The sequence below is a fragment of the Sander vitreus genome, chromosome 22 (genome assembly GCF_031162955.1).
Source record: "Sander vitreus isolate 19-12246 chromosome 22, sanVit1, whole genome shotgun sequence".
Taxonomy (NCBI): domain Eukaryota; kingdom Metazoa; phylum Chordata; class Actinopteri; order Perciformes; family Percidae; genus Sander; species Sander vitreus.
The window spans coordinates 1,418,362-1,437,968 of record NC_135876.1 but is presented as its reverse complement, the minus strand read 5'-3'; the positions used below and the strand labels follow the sequence as shown (position 1 = coordinate 1,437,968).

Here is a 19,607-nt window from a genome sequence, read left to right as displayed (position 1 = left end):
ACTGTTCTTGATTATGAAAAGGTTTATTATATCAAGGATTTCAGCATCATGACGGATCCTGCAGAACCCGGAGAGTACAAAGCCAATATGCACTCTGTCTTGCTGCAGGAAGGACATGGCTTATAAGGGGTATGTTTAGATAACATGTTAGATAAAGTAAATAGATGTGAGTTGGCTAGTAAAGGTCTTCTCATCCAAAAAGCAGCATGTCATAGGACCTTTAATAAACACACCGGTTTTAGCACTTAGAAAGCTTCCTGTCCAGCTTCTTCAAAACTCCCCACCTCGTCAGTGGCTTTGGCATGAGGCTAGTTAGTCTTGGCAGAAACACTGATCACCTCCCCAAAAACTAAACAGTATTAACTTTTTGTGCATCACATATCTTAAACAAACCTGACATCTGCTGTAAATCACATTCACTTTAAATCAGGTATGAAAACTTTGGTTTGACATTTCCTTACATTAAAAAATGTCTTTGATTTATTCACATCTTGCACTGCACTGCATTGCGCTGACAAATAAACCTGCCTTCTGCATGTTATTTCATCATATTTACAACCTGCTGTTGACCAATCATCAGCCTCCCTCAATGCAAAGTAGGTGGTTAAATATTAGTTGCAGTGCACTGAGTCATGTTTCCATTAGAAAGGTTTCTTCAATTGCTGAAGCAGGAGGACCTGACTGATCACCCTTGTTATACAAAGCACGTGAAGCAGGCCGACGACTATAGGTACAGTAGCTTGGTCTATTTCTTTGTTCCTGAATCAGAAGTGCATGTTTTTTTAAGGAAGCATGAAACTACTCCAAAGTTATTAACATTATTACATAAATGCTATTGTGTAAAAATTTTATAAATGCTAATTAGTTCTGAAGCATGTGACAAATTGCTTTTAGAACTTTATGGGAATATTGGAATTAGATGAATATTATCTTGGAAGTTCATGTCAAAACAGTGCAGGAAGACAAGCAAAGAGCATAGAGATAGACCATATTGACTGTGAATGTCTTATAACAGAGGCTCATATATACTGTTTGCGTTCCTGTGGAGAAGTAGAGGAGAGACTGATATAATAAAAGCAAATAGAGTGAGAAGTGCCCAAATAAGAATTGCTTATCCAGCTGTGAAGAGAGGAAATGGGAGAAATTACTTTTGTAACATATTTTTTGCATTTGTTAAATGTCAGAATTGAGCAAGGGAGAATTGTTATGTATTTTTTTTATCACTTTCATCAAAGTCAGAAGTATACATACACTTCCTTAGTATTTGGTAGAATTGTCCCGAAACTGTTTCACTTGGGCCAAACGTTTTGGGTATCCTTCCACAAGCTTTCTACAATAGTTTGCTGAAATTTTGACTCACTCCTCTTGACAGAACTGGTGTAACTAGATCAGGTTTGTAGGCCTTCTTGCCCGGACTCGCCTTTTCAGTGCTGCCCACAAATGTTCTACGGGATTGAGATCAGGGCTTTGTCATGGCCACTCCAATACCTTGACTTTGTTGTCCTTAAGCCACTTTGTAACTAATTTGGAGGTATGCTTGGGGTCATTGTCCATTTGGAAGACCCATTTGTGCCCAAGCTTTAACTTCCTGGCTGATGTCTTCAGATGTTGCTTCAATATATCCACAAAATTTTCTTTTCTCATGATGCCAAAGGGTACCTTTTTCCTCCAAATGACCGTTTATCATTATGGCCGAACAGTTCAATTTTTGTTTCGTCAGACCACAGGACACGTCTCCAGAAATTAAGATTTTTGTCCCCATGTGCAGTTGCAAACTGTAGTCTGGCTTTTTTATGGTGGTTTTGAAGTAATGGCTTTCTTCTCCCAGAGTAACCTTACTGTGGATAATGACACTGTCTTACCAGTTTCAGCTAGCATCTTCACAAGGTCTCTTGCTGTTGTCCTGGGATTGATTCGCAACATTTCGCACCAAAAAACGTTCCTCTCTGGGACTCAGAATCCGTCTCCTTCCTGAGCGGTATGATGGTTGTACATTCCCATGTTTTTTATACTTGCGTATTATTGTCTAAACAGATGAAGGTGGGACCTGCAGGCATCTGGAAATTGCACCTAAGGATGAGCCACACTTGTGGAGGTCCACAATTCTTTTCCTGATGTCTTGGTTGATTTCTCTTGATTTTCCTATGATGTCAAAGAAAGAGGCTCTGTGTTTGAGGTGTGCCTTTATATGCATCCACAGGTGTGCCACCAATTAACTCAAATGGAATCAATTAACCTATCAGAAGCTTCTTAAGCTCAGAATGGAATCATCTGGAGTTTTCTTTTTGTTTAAAGACACAATAAACTTAGTGTATGTATACTTCTGACTTTGATGAAAGTGATAAATAAAATACATAGAAATTCTCCCTCGCTCGATTCTGACATTTAACAAATGCAAAAAATATGTTAAAATGTATTGATCTAAAACAGAAAAAGTTTACTCTGATTTAATGTATGACAGTAAAGAAATAAAAGTTTTTGTGTTTTGTGTATGTAAATATCTGGTTTCAACTGTACATGAATATCTATACTGTACATCAATTTTCATCCATCTGGCCCAGTTTAATATGCAACTAAATTTGATACAATATGTAATAGGGGGTCCCTGCTCCGTCTCTCTTTCAGCTAAGGGGGTGTTGAAAAAAAATTATAGGTCCGCGGTTCAAGGCCAGATTTATAGGCGCGGACCTTAGGGACTGTTCGTTATTTATTTAAGGGGCCACTGGAGGAGTTTTGTGCCCATTGTTTTTCTACAGCCATGACATAATGTGACTAAACCTCTGCATTATCATCTTTCACATCACACTCCTCTGTTATGGTGGCCATTTCAGTAGATTTTCTCAGTAACATTAGCGTAAATTTGGGAGCTTGCATGCTACCACTCCTTCACCTCGTTGTTTGCACAATTTCACAAACGATCACCGGGACCGAAAGGATATTTGAGTCGGGTATGGCTGCAGCCTGGGGACCTCCTGTCTCATACCCGCCGGCTGGTGCTGTCCGGGGCGCGAGCTTCGACTTTTCAAAATAAAAGTTTGCGTCTGGTTCGTTATGTTTTCGTACGGTGTTTTGGATGTTTTTAACCTAAACAGTACAGCAATCATGCTAATGAATACAATTATTTTTTCAGCAGATGTCTTAGTTACAACACGATGGAGCTAGCAAAGCAGTTTTGTGTTTATATTGTGCGGTTGGGATTTATTCAGTTTGGGAAATCCCACGGTCTCTAAAGCTACAGCTCAAATTGTCTGGCTGACTAAACAGGGAGGGACCCATCTGCTAGCAATAGGGGCCGAAACTGAGAGAGTTACATTGATCTACATGGATGAATATGCACCAAACAAGCCACTTTGAAATTTTGCTGTTTTCATGAATGCAAAAGTTGGGTGACCCTCCCCCTAGACTAAAAAAAGAGTCAGAGTCAGATGTGAAAAAGAGAGTTTAATGTGCTTCGAAAGGAATTCTATACACAATAAACCTGAGCAAGTACCGGAAAACTTGATAAAGATTTCTTTGTTCTACTGCAGCTTATATTTGCCTAAGACAGACTATCCCCCAGAAAAACCCTCCAATGACCACCTTCAGAACATGCTGTGTAACAATTCAATTGCCTACCTTGAAGGCCCTCCTTTTGGGGAATTTCCACTTGTTGGAGGCATATTGCTGATTTAGCTTATTTTTAGCTGAAGTTAAGTTTTCTAAAGTTCATCTTTGGGGCATGGCCTCCTCGCCAGTCTTTATGTCTGCGGCTGTGTAGCACGACTGAGTGCTTGCACGAAGGGGGGAGAGTCTATGTGTAGCAGTGAGGAAGACAGCCGAGGGAAGCACTAGGAGAGAGAAAGTCTGTGACTCCCACCAGGCAGATACATTGACATCTCCTATCTATATCACATTGATACACGTTGTATGTGTCCCCATAATACAATTAAAAACCAGATTTATCAAATTTTGACACAACAGGGGCCATGGTCTAAAAGCATATTAGACCCCTGCTTTAGGATATAGAATAGTTTGAATAGAGTGTAAATTAAAAAAAATCTTTCCGAAACTCCCTAAATCAAACTGTTAAAAATATGCGTGAATTCTCGTAACATAAATCTAATTCTTCTTTTTCATCCACTAAATTCATGTTTGATATTGTTTTGTCATTATATTACAGCCATGAGGCTTTTCTGTCTACTGCAGCTGGTCTGCTTGGCTGGTTGTAGTGCATCTACATCAAGAGATTGGGCTCATCATGGCGCTCCTATGTTTGCCGACCTCACAGTACGTGAGATGAAAGCTGTTCGGGCCTACCTGCATGGTATTCAAGAGTTGGAGCTCACTGATGCTCATAGCAAGACTCTGATGAAAAACAGCATCCTCCTGATAGAACTCCATCTGCCAAGAAAGCATGAAGCCCTGAGAGCTCTGGACCGTGGACAGGCCAAACCCCCACGTCAAGCGCGTGTGATCATCCAGTTCGGGAACCAAACCAACCCCAACATCACTGAGTACATTGTCAGTCCTCTGCCGACCCCAAAGACCCACGAAGTCAAGACTTTCAAGGGGGATAGGCCTGTCCGCTTTGAGTCAAGGCCTATTTCTACAGTAGAGTACGACTATATTGATGATTTCCTCGAGAAGATTGCGATTAAAGCTCACAAGCTCCTGTTTGAGACCACAGGAGGGTTTTCCTACACTAACTGCTCTGACCGTTGCCTGACGTTCTCAGACATAGCTCCCCGTGGGCTGGATCCAGGTGAGAGGAGAAGCTGGATCATGTTGCAGAAGTTTGTGGAGGGGTATTTCATCCACCCAGTTGGGTTCGAAGTTCTGATCAACCACCAGGATCTGGATCCAGAAAAGTGGACTGTTGAGAAGGTCTGGTACAACAGCATGTACTTTGACAGTGTTGAGGAACTGATAGAAAAATATGAATCAGGAGGTGTGGAGAAGATCAAACTGCCCGATCATGACGACAAGGACCTCTACTCCACCTACATCCCCCGGGGCCACAGCAACACTCGCACTAATATCCATGGTCCGAAGCTTGTTGAGCCTCAAGGACCTCGCTATGAAGTTGACCGCAACTTTGTTGAATATGCCGGATGGTCTTTCGCCTACCGAGTCCGCTCATCCGCTGGGCTTCAAGTCTTTGATCTTCGTTTTAATGGAGAAAGGATTGCCTATGAGATCAGCCTCCAAGAAGCTATTGCCTTCTATTCTGGTGATACTCCCGCTGCCATGCAAACAAAGTACATCGATGCTGGTTGGGCAATGGGCACCTTATCCTACGAGCTGGCGCCTGGAATCGACTGTCCAGAAATTGCCACCTTTGTGGACCTTTACCACTACTATGACACCGACAAACCTGTGCACCACAAAAATGCACTCTGTATCTTTGAGATGACCACTGCTATGCCTTTGAGAAGGCATTTTAACTCTGACTTCAAGGGTGGATACAACTTCTATGGAGGGCTGGATAACACGGTGCTGGTGTTGCGGACAACCTCAACGGTTTACAACTATGATTACATCTGGGACTTCCTCTTCTACCAGAATGGGGTGATGGAGGTAAAGGTCAGCGCTACCGGATACATCCATGCCACTTTCTTTACACCTAACGGACTTCACTATGGTACCAAGGTGTACAACTATGTGCTGGGTAACCTGCACACACACCTCATCCATTATAAAGTGGACCTGGATATTGCTGGTGAGTATTATGTTACAATTGTAAAGCAGTATCTCTTTATTGACCTTTGACTTAAAAAAAAAACTAAATTCAAGATCAGTGGAAAACCCGGTATCCTATGAATTACAGCATTATGGAATGATTCTGCACCTCACGAATTATGTCCCAGACCGGACCTGTCACACCCTACAATTAACATTTGCTTTTTATTTACTGTAACAACCACAATCTTTCCCCAACCTGAACCAAATGTTTTAGTAGCAAGACTCTAACCATACCTTAACCATTATTTATTTTCCATAACCACAATTATTTCCCATACTCTAGTTGCTATGCACACATGTTGAAAGTGAGTATGACATTAATTGTTGCAACTGGTCATAAAAAAACTAGGAAAAAACACTGATAATAGTGTTTGGAAACCATCACACAATATTTCTGTGAAGAATACAATGGGTTACAAGTATGCCCCCAGTGTGGTCTTCAAAGTGACAAATTATTCCATTTACATCAATCCTAATAATTATGTTTAGTGAGTTTTTTTAAGCTGAGGGCTGTGAAATGAGGTAAGACAGAAACTTAGCTTTGACACTTTTATTGTTGCCAGTCCAGATAAAAATGTTTTTCCGGACTTTACCCAGTCATAAACAGACAAAGACGTGGCTTAGCCTATCAAGGCTGTGAGACTCTTCTGTTGAAATGTGTGATCAAGGCTATCTGAGATCAAGGCAATCTGCCATACATAATTCAATTACTTAATCCTAGGACCGGAGACTTCTGATGCAAATGTAAATACTGTATATTGTCTCAAATTATACCCTGACATCTAACTTCACTTGAGAACTCTTTGCCTTCACGACACAGGGCGAGAGAACAGCTTTGAGACGATGGATCTGAAATTTGTCAACTTCACCAATCCCTGGAGCCCAAAGCATTTCATTGTCCAGTCCAAACTCCACAGAACAGAGCACAAGACCGAGCGATCTGCCGCTTTCCGCTTTGGCAAAAAGTTCCCCCGTTATGTGCACTTTTACAATGCCAATGAGAAAAATAAATGGGGACACCAGAAGGGATACCGGATTCAGTTGAACTCACATGCCCACAGTGTCCTTCCAAGAGGCTGGAGAGAGGAAAATGGCATTAGTTGGGCAAGGTAATACAAATGTTTATCCCTATGTAGCTAGAAAAATACATGATGTAGGAGTAAAATATTTAAACCCAATATGCCATGTTTTTATTGTTGCCACCATTCCAGATGGCTTGTCCAACATCTTATACTTCCCCCAAATTCAGTCATACTTGATATGTTTAGACACATTGGGGTAAGTTTCAGGTTCTGTGCATTTGAGCATTTCTGGATATGGAGGGAGTTAGAAATCAGTTTAAAGTGCCCATATTATGAAAAAAACACTTTTTCTGGGATTTGGGATGTTCTTTTGTGTCTCTGGTGCTTCCACACGCATACAAACTTTGTAAAAAGAGTGAGTTGAGTGAGATATGGTCTCTGAATGTGTCCTGCCTTCAGTCTCCGGGTGAACTGTTCAAAATCGGCACGGCTTGTGACGTCACAAGCCTAAACAAGCTGGCTAACCGCAACCGTTAGCTCGTAGCGTTAGCGTTAGCATGCTAACGCTAATGCTAGCATGCTACCTCGTTCTCAATAGCAAAGCACTGCTACAACACACACAAGTTCACCATAATCTACAAAAGAACTACTTCCATGTGCGCCCTCATTTAGAAGTCTCCCAGCTAATCCTGCCTTGTAACTGACCGAAGGTGGAGAAACAGCCTTTCTTTTACTGTCTATGGAGCTAGCTAGCTGACATGATCTACATCTGAGCTACTGAGCATGTCCGAGTGCAATCAAAGATAGTACAGAAGAAGAAGAAGAAAAGAGGTCTCACTCTGTAGCTAAAACAGAGACCAGCTGAAAAGAGGATCTGCAGCAGGGAGAGCGGTGCAGTACAACAAAAATATGGTGTTTTTTGAAAATTAAACCATGTAAACCTATTCTGGTACAACCTTAAAATACAAGTATGAACCTGAAAATGAGCATAATATGGGTGCTTTAAAACAGAGTTAGAGAGAGTCAACAGAGGTGCAGCAACATTTAGTTGAATATTGTCATTTGTTACCTTATAGTAGACTATCACTGCTGGGCTATCAAAGTAAATAGTTAGGAAATATTTTAACATTATGAGGGTTACTGGTACAAAGTAAACAAACATTAGAGTTCACTTTATTTATCAGCTCTTCAGTGAATTATGGTAGCTTGCCAGCTCTCCAATATGGGACTTATCGTTATCAACAGAGTCAAGTTAGATACTAACAACCATCAGAGTGTATTTTCTGTAGTGTTTGAAGAGGATGTGGATTGTAATGTCAGTGGGACATATTCACATGATGAGTAACTCACTGCCTGTTGCCATGGCTTGAGTCGTCACCCCTGTTGAGGTCAGACCATTACCTGTTGTCAGACACTCAGTCAGTGGGCTTTGGAGATTAATTCTATCTGTTAGTAGCTACAGTTTAGCACACAGCTGCTGAGGGTTCAGATGTTTTCGGCCATGTAATCAGATCAGCCATATGCATGGCAAGTGATGTCACATCCTTTCCTCTCCATCTCTGTCTTGTGTCAGAGACTATTCCCTCTTTCTGATTGTTTCCTGCTTCTTGTTAGAATAATGTGGTACCCCTCACCGCTCAGATATCAACAGATTTAAATGCCCCAGTGTCGTACTACTTGTGGCAGCAGTGGCTACTGTTGCAGCTGCTAGTTATGGTGTCATTTTAAGTTGCCTCAGGAAAACACTTGGTGTTCCTAAACACCAAGTGGGAGATTACTATGCTAAATGGTAGAATAACTTGGCAAACTGAACAAAAAAACTGTCTCTCCGCAGGTATCCTCTGGCTGTGACTCGCCATAAAGATAGTGAAGCCACCAGCAGCAGCATATACACCCAGTGTGACCCATGGGAACCTGTTGTGTCCTTTGAGGACTACATCCGCAACAATGAAGATATAGTCAACCAGGTACAGTAGTACATCAATATTAGACACACATCTACATCACCTGTTTTTGTTTTTTCCCCATATATTTTATTAGGTACAGCATTCAACCAGTACAACATAGTACAACATAAGTCTCCATTTTGTGTTTTCAGAATGAACAGTACTTCAAAACAAATGTTCTTTCGTGGTTTCGTGGTCGTAGAAAAATAAATAAATAAATAAAAAGAACAAACAAAAAAGGATAAATAATAAGAAATTAAACTAAGTAAGTAAATGAGTCAATTACTAGACATATATGCATATACACACACATGCATATGTACACACGCACATACATACATATAGCTCTTAAAGAGCGAAGTCAGGAAACAAATCAGCAAATAACAAAGACAATGAATGAGTAAATTAGGAGGACTGAGTGAAATGTAGAAATAGGTTAGTAGTTGCTGACACCCAGGGCGCTGCGCCAGGTTGCTAGGATCCATGGACCAGCAGGGATCATGAGGGCTATGGCTCAATTACACCTACAATGCGGCGGATTGAGTGGCGGGCGGACAGTGAGGTATAGCGAGGTAGGAACCTATGCAGACAAATACTAACTATGCCACTACAGTGACACTTCCCTAACGGAAAGCTGGTTCACATACTCAATCAGTGGTTTCCAATGAGAGTAAAATTTGTCAGTAGAGCCTCTAATAGTAAACTTTATCTTCTCAAGTTTTAAGAGAGACAATGTGTCACATAGCCAGGTTTTAAACGACAGTGGTAGGGGTGACTTCCACAGAGTCAGAATTCTCCGACGAGCGATTAGGGAGGTAAAAGCAATAACATTGACTTGAATTGCTGTCAGTTTGAGACCATCCGTAGGTCTGCCGAAGATCGCTATACGGGGGGAGGGACAGATCCTCAACGCCAAGACCTTCGAGATCGCGTCAAAATATAGCTGCCAGAAGTTGAACAATTTGGGGCACGACCAGAACATATGGGTCAAATCACAAGGGGTCTGTGAGCATCTATTGCATCCCTCGTCCGGGCCCCCAGGATAAATCTTGGCAAGCCTGGCCTTGCTAAAGTGAATCCTATGCACCACTTTAAATTGAATAAGACTAAGCCTAGCACAGCTGGAGGAAGAATTGACTGCCCGCAGGGCTTTTTTCCAAAAGTCATCAGACAGGGACATTTTCAGTTCGTTCTCCCAGTTGGTCCTAATTTTGTTAACAACAGAATCAAAAGATGGAGAAAGTTATATAAGTAAGATATATGGCCCTTGTGTAGAGTTACAGCCTTAATAATTAGATCTATGCCACTTGGGGATAGGATTTGAGGAAATTGAGGGGAGTGGGTCCTAGTGAAATCCTGTAACTGGAAGTATCTTAGAAAATCAGAGCTGCTGAAGTTAAAAGTTTGACGCAATTGCTCAAAGCTGACAAAACATCCATTAACATACATATCCCTGAGATATCGGAGACCACTCCTAGGGTCAATTTTAGCAGGGAGGAATAAATGGTTGTCACAAATAGGAGTTGTCTGAGAAAGAGTGAGCCAGCCGGAGTTGCGCCTAATTTGTGATTTTCAGAGTACCAATTACTATAGGATTAGATGTATAAAGCGACGGAGAAAAATGAAGACTACTGCAAGCCAGGGCCTGGAGTGAAGAAGAGAAGCACGACTTGGCCTCGATCCGGCACCAGTCGCTCTGAGCTGAGGTAAACCAAAGCATAATCTTATGAGCATTTGCAGCCCAGTAATAACCAATAAGACTAGGCAGGCCAAGACCCCCAAGGGGTCTGCTCCTCTGCAATAGTGATCTACCAGCTTTGGCGTGATTGCCAGCCCAAATAAACGAAGAGATAATACTTTCTATGGCAGTGAAAAATGACCTGGGTAAGAAAATAGGCAGACATTGGAAAATATATAGGTATCTAGGAAGTATATTCATCTTAACAGTCTGTACTCTTCCGGCTAGGGATAGCGGTAGATGGCTCCACCTCTGACTTGACTGTTGTCGTTAAGACAGTAAAGTTCTGCTCTCGTAATGCGCGGATGGATCTTGTGATTGCAATGCCTAAATATTTGAAACCTGTATTCGATAATCTAAAGACAGGGGTAGCTCCACAGCTAATTGGTTGATAGCATAGCACTCACTTTTAGAGATGTTCAATTTATAACCCAAGAACTCACTAAAGGACTTCAGGACCGATAGAGCATGTGGGAGACTGGACTGAGGGTCACGGATGTACAAAAGGAGATCGTCGGCATATAGCGAGACCTTGTGGTCTGTGCCCCATCTCTGAATCCCCTTAATTCCCTCCTCTGCCTTCAGAGCAATCGAAAGTGGCTCGATAGCAGCCGCAAACAAGAGTGGAGAAAGCGGGCATCCCTGTCGAGTCCCGTGGAAGAGAGGAAAGGACGCAGAGCGCTGGGTGTTAGTACAAACTGATGCGCAGGGGGAGGAGTAGAGTAACCGAATCCAAGAAGTAAAATCTGCCCCAAAACCAAACTGTTGGAGGGAGGAGAACAGATAGGCCCACTCCACCCTATCAAAAGCCTTCTCTGCGTCGAGAGATAGAACAACCTCCGGTTTTGAAGGCGAATGTGGGGTGTGAATGATGCTGAGAAGTCTTCTGACATTAGCGAACGAGTGCCTCCCCTTTATAAATCCCGTCTGGTCTTCTGATACAACTGAAGGCATGACCGACTCCATTTTGCGGGCCAGTGCCTTAGCGAGTATTTTAACGTCTACGGATAAGAGTGAGATCGGGCGGTACGATGTACAATTCAGGGGGTCTTTGCCTGCTTTATAAATCAAAGAAATAGAAGCCTGTGTGAGGGTGGGCGGCAGGGAGCCCAGGTGGTACGAGTGATTGAACATTTCTAACAATAATGTGGCCAGTTGGTCTGAAAATTTCTTATAAAATTCAACCGGGTACCCATCGGGTCCCGGGGATTTACCGTTGTTCATCAACTGTATTGCCTCTTTAATTTCTGAAAGCTGCAAGGGAGCGTTTAACATCTCACGGTCGCTATCAGATATTTTGGGCATGGCCAATTTTTCAAAAACTGAGATAACTGAGCTTCATCATAAGAACCTTCTGACTTATATAACTGGGAGTAGAACTTCCTGAAAGTACCATTAATCGTTTCTGGGTCAGACGTAAGGGAGCCCGAATCGTCTTTTATCTGTGTAATTTGATTTGAGGCCATCTTGGCCCTCAATTGGTGGGCCAGGAGGCGACTGGCTTTATCCCCGTGCTCATACATATATCCCCGCGCACGGAGGAGATTTCGTTCAGCTTCCTTTGTCAAGAGGAGGTCGAGCTCAGTATGAAGTACTATCCTCTCCTTATGTAAGTCAGGTGATTGGTTGGTTGAAAGTGAGTCGTCCAGGTCCGCTATAGCTCTTTCTAGTTCTACTCGTCGGGCCTTACGGGCTCTATCTGCATAAGCTGTGAACGATATAATTTTGCCTCTAACGAAAGCCTTAACCGTTTCCCAGAGAAGGGAGAGTGAGGTCTCATCGCTCTGATTGGTGTCTAGGAAGAGTGTAATAATTGCTGATACATACTTGCAAAAGTCTACCTCAGCTAACAAAAGAGGATCCAGAGCTTGTATCCCTTTGGCTTATGATCAAAATGGAGGTCCAGGATAACAGTTGAATGGTCCGACACCGTTATCGGTGAGTACTGGATAGAGGAAACTGATGGGGTAAATGCCCTGTCTATTATAAGGTAATCTATACGCAAGTAAGTACGGTGCACATGGGAGAAGAAAGAGTATTGTTGGGTAGAGGGGTATGAGAGCCTCCAGGGGTCAACATAGTCATACCGGTCCATGAAGGCAGAGAGAGTCGCCGCCATTTTCGAGAGCGGGACAGGTTTCGGATTAGATCTGTCTAGTACCGGGTCCATGACGCAGTTCATATTCCCTCCTAGCACCAGTAAATGAGAATTTAAGTAATAAACGTATAAAAAAACATGTAAAACACTGACTCTCCCACCCTGCTTCATTCCTCCCACCCAGATCAATGTCCAGCAAAAATCTAGGTCCCCCCCTTGCCCCACCCAAACCCTCCTCCCTGTCCACATCAACCCTTCCATATTCCATACTTTTCTTTGTCTCAATACCCACATCTCTGTTTAAAACCCCAGTAACCCCAATAAAAGATAAAAATAAAGTGCCAACCATTGTGTACCCCATGCAATGTCAGCAAATGACAAAATATGCTCCAGGGATATCCCATAGCTATGTGGCTGTATATATCAAATACAATTATAAGACTAAAAAGTCCGAAAAATTTAGAGGGAAACTCCACCTATTGTTAACTGGCAACCTGTTAGGATCCAAAAATAAACTTATGAAAAAAAGGCTAAATAAAGTGATTCTGCAGAGTATGCTGCAGGTAGCTGAACTATAGCAACAGAGCAAAAACATCAACCCATCAACATTAATAATTAAAGGAAAAATGAAGGCAGGCTTAACAACATAAAGTGTCCGAGTGCATTACAGACTCAGTTTACTGTGTCTCTGGCCCAGCATCTTCAGTGTTTCGCCCCTCAAAAGTTATGGAGTGTTATCCACTGGGCCCCAGACCTTTAGCCTGCTAGTTAGCTGCCATATAGCTAGCTCAACAAATAGCCGGGGGCTCACCTGCTGTACATTGTCTCAATTCAGTCCTGGCTCAGGGACCATAACCTGCAGTAAAGTAGAGTAGATCTGCCCCGGGAAAAGGCTAGTCAACACAGCTAGTGCAGCCAGCCATCAGCCGAGATGAAGCCAGTTAGCCGGCCTCCATGTCTGGACTCTGCTGGTAGTTAGCCGCAAAGGTCGCGGCCTCCTCGGGCGAGGCTAGCTTCTTCCTAGCTCCGTTTGGCAGCGTGATCTATAAGCGGGCCGGGAACAGGAGAGACGGTCTGAGGCCCAGGTTGTACAGCGTTGACTTGGCGTCACGGTACTTAGCTCGTTGCTCAAGGACCTCCGGTGTGTAGTCTTCGTAAATGTGCACCGGCGACCCTCGGTATTGGAGATTGCCTCGTCTTTTGCGGGCCTCCCATACAATCATCTCCTTTATCTGGAACCGATGGAGACAAATAATTACCAGCCGCTCGATGCGCTCGATCCAGTTCAGGCGATGAGAGGGTCTGTTGGCCGAGCAATTCAACGAGGAGGTCTGCAAAGAAGGCTGTAGGCCTCGGACCTTCAATAGATTCCGGGAGTCCGATTATTCTGATGTTGTTCCTGCGGCTGTGGCTTTCGAGATCTAATGTTTTCACCCTTAGCCTAGCGTTGCTCTCGGCTAATGCCGCGCACCTGTCCTCCAGAGCCTGAATCCGCTGGTCCTGCAGTTCTGCTCCGGACTCCTACATCACCTGTTAATGTCTATGTCACACATCTCCACAAGAAGACGACAAGTCAATAGGAACAGTAGTTTCTGTCCACAATACTCATGAAGGACATTTGATTGATTTCAATGTTCTTGAAATGAACGTAAGCAAACCTATTTTCCAAAATTTCCTTTAACCCATTTCAATTGGTATAATAACAATATAATATCTGACATTTCTGCATTATAATGTCTAAAAACAATTAGGCCTATGTTATATATTTAGTTTCTTTTGGCCATAAAAGCACAAATTTGGTGGCATCTGGCACATTTTAATGCCACTATTCCATCATATATACAGATCTTAATTATTGCATATTTTTTATGAGTTTGCCTCCCTGATTGATTATAAGGTAATCTATACGCAAGTAAGTACGGTGCACATGGGAGAAGAAAGAGTATTGTTGGGTAGAGGGGTATGAGAGCCTCCAGGGGGTCAACATAGTCATACCGGTCCATGAAGGCAGAGAGAGTCGCCGCCATTTTTCGAGAGCGGGACAGGTTTCGGATTAGATCTGTCTAGTACCGGGTCCATGACGCAGTTCATATTCCCTCCTAGCACCAGTAAATGAGAATTTAAGTAATAAACGTATAAAAAAACATGTAAAACACTGACTCTCCCACCCTGCTTCATTCCTCCCACCCAGATCAATGTCCAGCAAAAAATCTAGGTCCCCCCCCACTTGCCCCACCCAAACCCTCCTCCCTGTCCACATCAACCCTTCCATATTCCATACTTTTCTTTGTCTCAATACCCACATCTCTGTTTAAAACCCCAGTAACCCCAATAAAAGATAAAAATAAAGTGCCAACCATTGTGTACCCCATGCAATGTCAGCAAATGACAAAATATGCTCCAGGGATATCCCATAGCTATGTGGCTGTATATATCAAATACAATTATAAGACTAAAAAGTCCGAAAAAATTTAGAGGGAAACTCCACCTATTGTTAACTGGCAACCTGTTAGGATCCAAAAATAAACTTATGAAAAAAAGGCTAAATAAAGTGATTCTGCAGAGTATGCTGCAGGTAGCTGAACTATAGCAACAGAGCAAAAACATCAACCCATCAACATTAATAATTAAAGGAAAAATGAAGGCAGGCTTAACAACATAAAGTGTCCGAGTGCATTACAGACTCAGTTTACTGTGTCTCTGGCCCAGCATCTTCAGTGTTTCGCCCCTCAAAAGTTATGGAGTGTTATCCACTGGGCCCCAGACCTTTAGCCTGCTAGTTAGCTGCCATATAGCTAGCTCAACAAATAGCCGGGGGCTCACCTGCTGTACATTGTCTCAATTCAGTCCTGGCTCAGGGACCATAACCTGCAGTAAAGTAGAGTAGATCTGCCCCGGGAAAAGGCTAGTCAACACAGCTAGTGCAGCCAGCCATCAGCCGAGATGAAGCCAGTTAGCCGGCCTCCATGTCTGGACTCTGCTGGTAGTTAGCCACAAAGGTCGCGGCCTCCTCGGGCGAGGCTAGCTTCTTCCTAGCTCCGTTTGGCAGCGTGATCTATAAGCGGGCCGGGAACAGGAGAGACGGTCTGAGGCCCAGGTTGTACAGCGTTGACTTGGCGTCACGGTACTTAGCTCGTTGCTCAAGGACCTCCGGTGTGTAGTCTTCGTAAATGTGCACCGGCGACCCTCGGTATTGGAGATTGCCTCGTCTTTTGCGGGCCTCCCATACAATCATCTCCTTTATCTGGAACCGATGGAGACAAATAATTACCAGCCGCTCGATGCGCTCGATCCAGTTCAGGCGATGAGAGGGTCTGTTGGCCGAGCAATTCAACGAGGAGGTCTGCAAAGAAGGCTGTAGGCCTCGGACCTTCAATAGATTCCGGGAGTCCGATTATTCTGATGTTGTTCCTGCGGCTGTGGCTTTCGAGATCTAATGTTTTCACCCTTAGCCTAGCGTTGCTCTCGGCTAATGCCGCGCACCTGTCCTCCAGAGCCTGAATCCGCTGGTCCTGCAGTTCTGCTCCGGACTCCTACATCACCTGTTAATGTCTATGTCACACATCTCCACAAGAAGACGACAAGTCAATAGGAACAGTAGTTTCTGTCCACAATACTCATGAAGGACATTTGATTGATTTCAATGTTCTTGAAATGAACGTAAGCAAACCTATTTTCCAAAATTTCCTTTAACCCATTTCAATTGGTATAATAACAATATAATATCTGACATTTCTGCATTATAATGTCTAAAAACAATTAGGCCTATGTTATATATTTAGTTTCTTTTGGCCATAAAAGCACAAATTTGGTGGCATCTGGCACATTTTAATGCCACTATTCCATCATATATACAGATCTTAATTATTGCATATTTTTATGAGTTTGCCTCCCTGATTGTAACTGTGGTGAATTATTGTAAAGGGAAATTAGGCTTCTTGTGTTTTAGCCCACACAGTTTGTAAATAGCTATTTATATTTCAAACCATGCCTATTCCTGACTGATCAGAACTTGTGTAATATGAATCATTAGACTTTATTTATCTAATTATATATTATATATATTAACATCTAATTCTCTCAAGTGTTTTGCCAGCAGTTCAGTTTTACTATTGTTCCTAACTGACTAGCAATAGAAATGATAACAAATGGTAAAATTGATAAATTATGAATTCATCCACATAAAATAAATTGTTTTATGTAGACCCACAAAGATTCCAAAAATAAAAAATAAAATTCGGCCCCTAACGAGTTCACTGAACAGCAGTGCTCAAAGTACATACTGTACACGTACAGTGGATAGCAGAACTTGAGCTGCAGCATAAGATAAGATAAGATAAGATATGATAAAGTAAGAATCTTTATTGTCATTGCACATCAGGTATAGAATGAAATTGAAATCGTCCACTAACAGTTTCTCCTCCAGATGGTTCCTTCTGAGTATCCTTAGGAAGTGGAGTCGCTGTCAGGCCTTTTTTACCACCGCAGATGTGTTGGCAGAGAGGTCCTCTGCTATATATGTCCCAAGGAATTTGTAGGAGGACACCCGCTGAACACAGTCCCCGTTGATGCTCAGTGGGGCTGGTTCCCCCTTGTGTATCCTGAAGTCTTTGACCATCTCCTTAGTTTTGCTGGTGTTGAGCAGCAGGTTGTGTTCAGAGCACCAACCTGCCAGCCTGTTGACCTCGTCCCTGTATGCAGTCTCATCCCCTCCACTGATGAGGCCGATGACTGTAGTGTCATCCGCAAATTTAATTTTAATTAAATGTAATGATGGTATTGGAGGTGTGGATGGGTTTGCAGTCATACGTGTACAGGGATTTGATGCCTCTCCGCAGCTCTGCCCTCACCACGCTGTACTATTCTTTGTCACCTGACTTGAAGGCAGAGTTCAGGGTTCTCAGGAGTGTCCGGACATCCGATGTCATCCATGGTTTTTGGTTGGGGTATATATATTTATGTAGAACAGAACAGTCTCTATGTGCTCCTGTAGATTGAGATGATCCAATATGCTCCACTCAGTGTGCTCAAAGCACTCTTGAAGCTGAAAGAGGCCATATTTTAATGTTCTTTGTGGCAGGTTTGGATTTCTTCCTGAGGGGGGTGTATGCAGGGACCAGGAGCAGTGAGAGATGGTCCGACATGCCCAGGTGTGGGGGGGTACTGCCCTGTAGGCTTGCTTCAGGTTGGAATAAACATGGTCTAATGTGTTCTTCCCTCTGGGGGAGCACTGTACGTACTGTACAAAGTTAGGGAGCACAGTCTTAAGGCAAACTTGGTTGAAGTCTCCAGCCACAATAAAGGCTCCCTCTGGATGGGCCTGCATTTGTTTGTTTATGGTGGCGTGGTAGCTGGGGTGTAGGTGTGTTTTATCTCACTCACACACACTCGTACACACAAAAACATCCATGCCATTACGAAAACTATACACCGAAACCGAGAGCTGAGAGCTGCTGCGTCCGTGCGCATCGCCATCTCGCTTTCCTATGGAAACGTAATCTGAAGGTCTGTGTCCCCTCCACCCCTACCACCACAAATAGGATCTAATTATGTGGCAATTTCTTTAAAATGAAATTACATAACATAAATAAACATGAATGAATGAATGTAAAATGAATAAAACGTTGTTACACACTACTTGTCTTTGAACATAATTTCAGCTTCAGTCATGTCAGATAGATTCTCATCTCAATGGTGGTTGTTAATGAAGACAACTCCCATAATCCCATGCTACTTTCTACTTTACATGATTCATCAAAGTCTGGTGTCTTTTATTATTATTTTGATTGAGAGACCCCCTGGTGTCAGAAATGACATGCTGTGCATTTAAAGCCATTCTTTTTTTTTCAAACACTAATGTCAATTAAGACTTAATTTCTTCAAAATCTGTGAGCAATAGTCTATCCAGAACGTTATTAGATGATACAATAGCATCTTATGATCACCAACCCCGGTAACAGTTCAATCACCATATTATGATATGGTTTTTGAGATTTGGGGGATTAGTGATGATTCAAGCTAAATGCCCCCTTTTGTACTGGTGCATGAGTCACAATCCACTAATGGACAGCATCCTTTGTGATGTTTCAAATGGATTCCTAAAACTGTGGTTTACATTGCGGGGGTGGGGGTATTTTAGAGGTTACGTCATTGTTTGCTCTTCCTCAAAGAATCTGTTCATCACTTTTGGTCACTCACCATGTTGGTAACTCATGAATGCTGACATTTTCTTCTGTTTGCACTTTTAAGTAGATAAACCCCACCTGTAATGTGTCGTATTCTAAAACTTCTCATGTAATATTTGCTCTCCTTTGTGCAGGACCTGGTAGCCTGGGTGACAGTGGGCTTCCTGCATGTGCCTCATTCAGAAGACATCCCCAACACGGCAACACCCGGCAACGCAGTGGGCTTCTTCCTCCGGCCCTTCAACTTCTTCAATGAAGACCCTTCGTTGTCTTCCAGAAGCACCATCATTGTCCGGCCGGGACAGGATGGCAAGCCCAAGATCCAGAGATGGACACCTGAGGTCGTAGGTCACTGTGTGACAAACAAGCCATTCTTTTATAATGGCACTCTTGCAGGAGTCTAGAGGTGTTTTTTTGGGTTTCCCAAAAAGTATTTTGGCTCTAAAACAATTTTTGGAAGGACCTCAGATTATATAACAATCAATTTATTATATATAAGGTCAGATTTATTTTTCACAATGTCTTACAATGTGACAGCCTTATGAGATTTTGTGCAATGTTTAAATTTGTGAAATAAACTAAATCCATGTATTAAGAAAAGAATAAAGAATTAGAGCATTTAAAAAAAAGCAGATTTTGTGTTTTCTTTTTTCATAAATTAGCCTGTCATGGCTGGTTATATATATATATATATAAAAAAAATAGTTATTTAGCTGCAGACTCTACACATTGCAAGTTGCATAAATCACACACATTGGTTATGCATTTCTCCCTGTATCTCTCCAATCTTTCCTGCTGTGTTGAATGAAGGAAAAACATGGATTTCTAACCCAAATTATTTATATGTAAGTTAATGTTAATGTTAAAGTTACTGTACCACCATACCAAATCAAAGTA

At 42.5% G+C, this 19,607-nt stretch overlaps 1 protein-coding gene across 1 annotated transcript; it reads left to right on the top strand.

Moving 5' to 3' along the window:
* The first annotated feature begins 639 nt into the window (after positions 1 to 639).
* On the top strand, positions 640 to 19,320 carry aoc1 (amine oxidase copper containing 1). Its single transcript, XM_078281179.1, has 5 exons — positions 640 to 730; positions 4,160 to 5,698; positions 6,542 to 6,830; positions 8,578 to 8,710; positions 18,845 to 19,320. Exons 2-5 carry the CDS (start codon positions 4,162 to 4,164, stop codon positions 19,112 to 19,114), a joined length of 2,229 nt encoding a protein of 742 aa, XP_078137305.1. The 5' UTR covers positions 640 to 730; positions 4,160 to 4,161; the 3' UTR covers positions 19,115 to 19,320.
* The last annotated feature ends 287 nt before the right edge of the window (positions 19,321 to 19,607 follow it).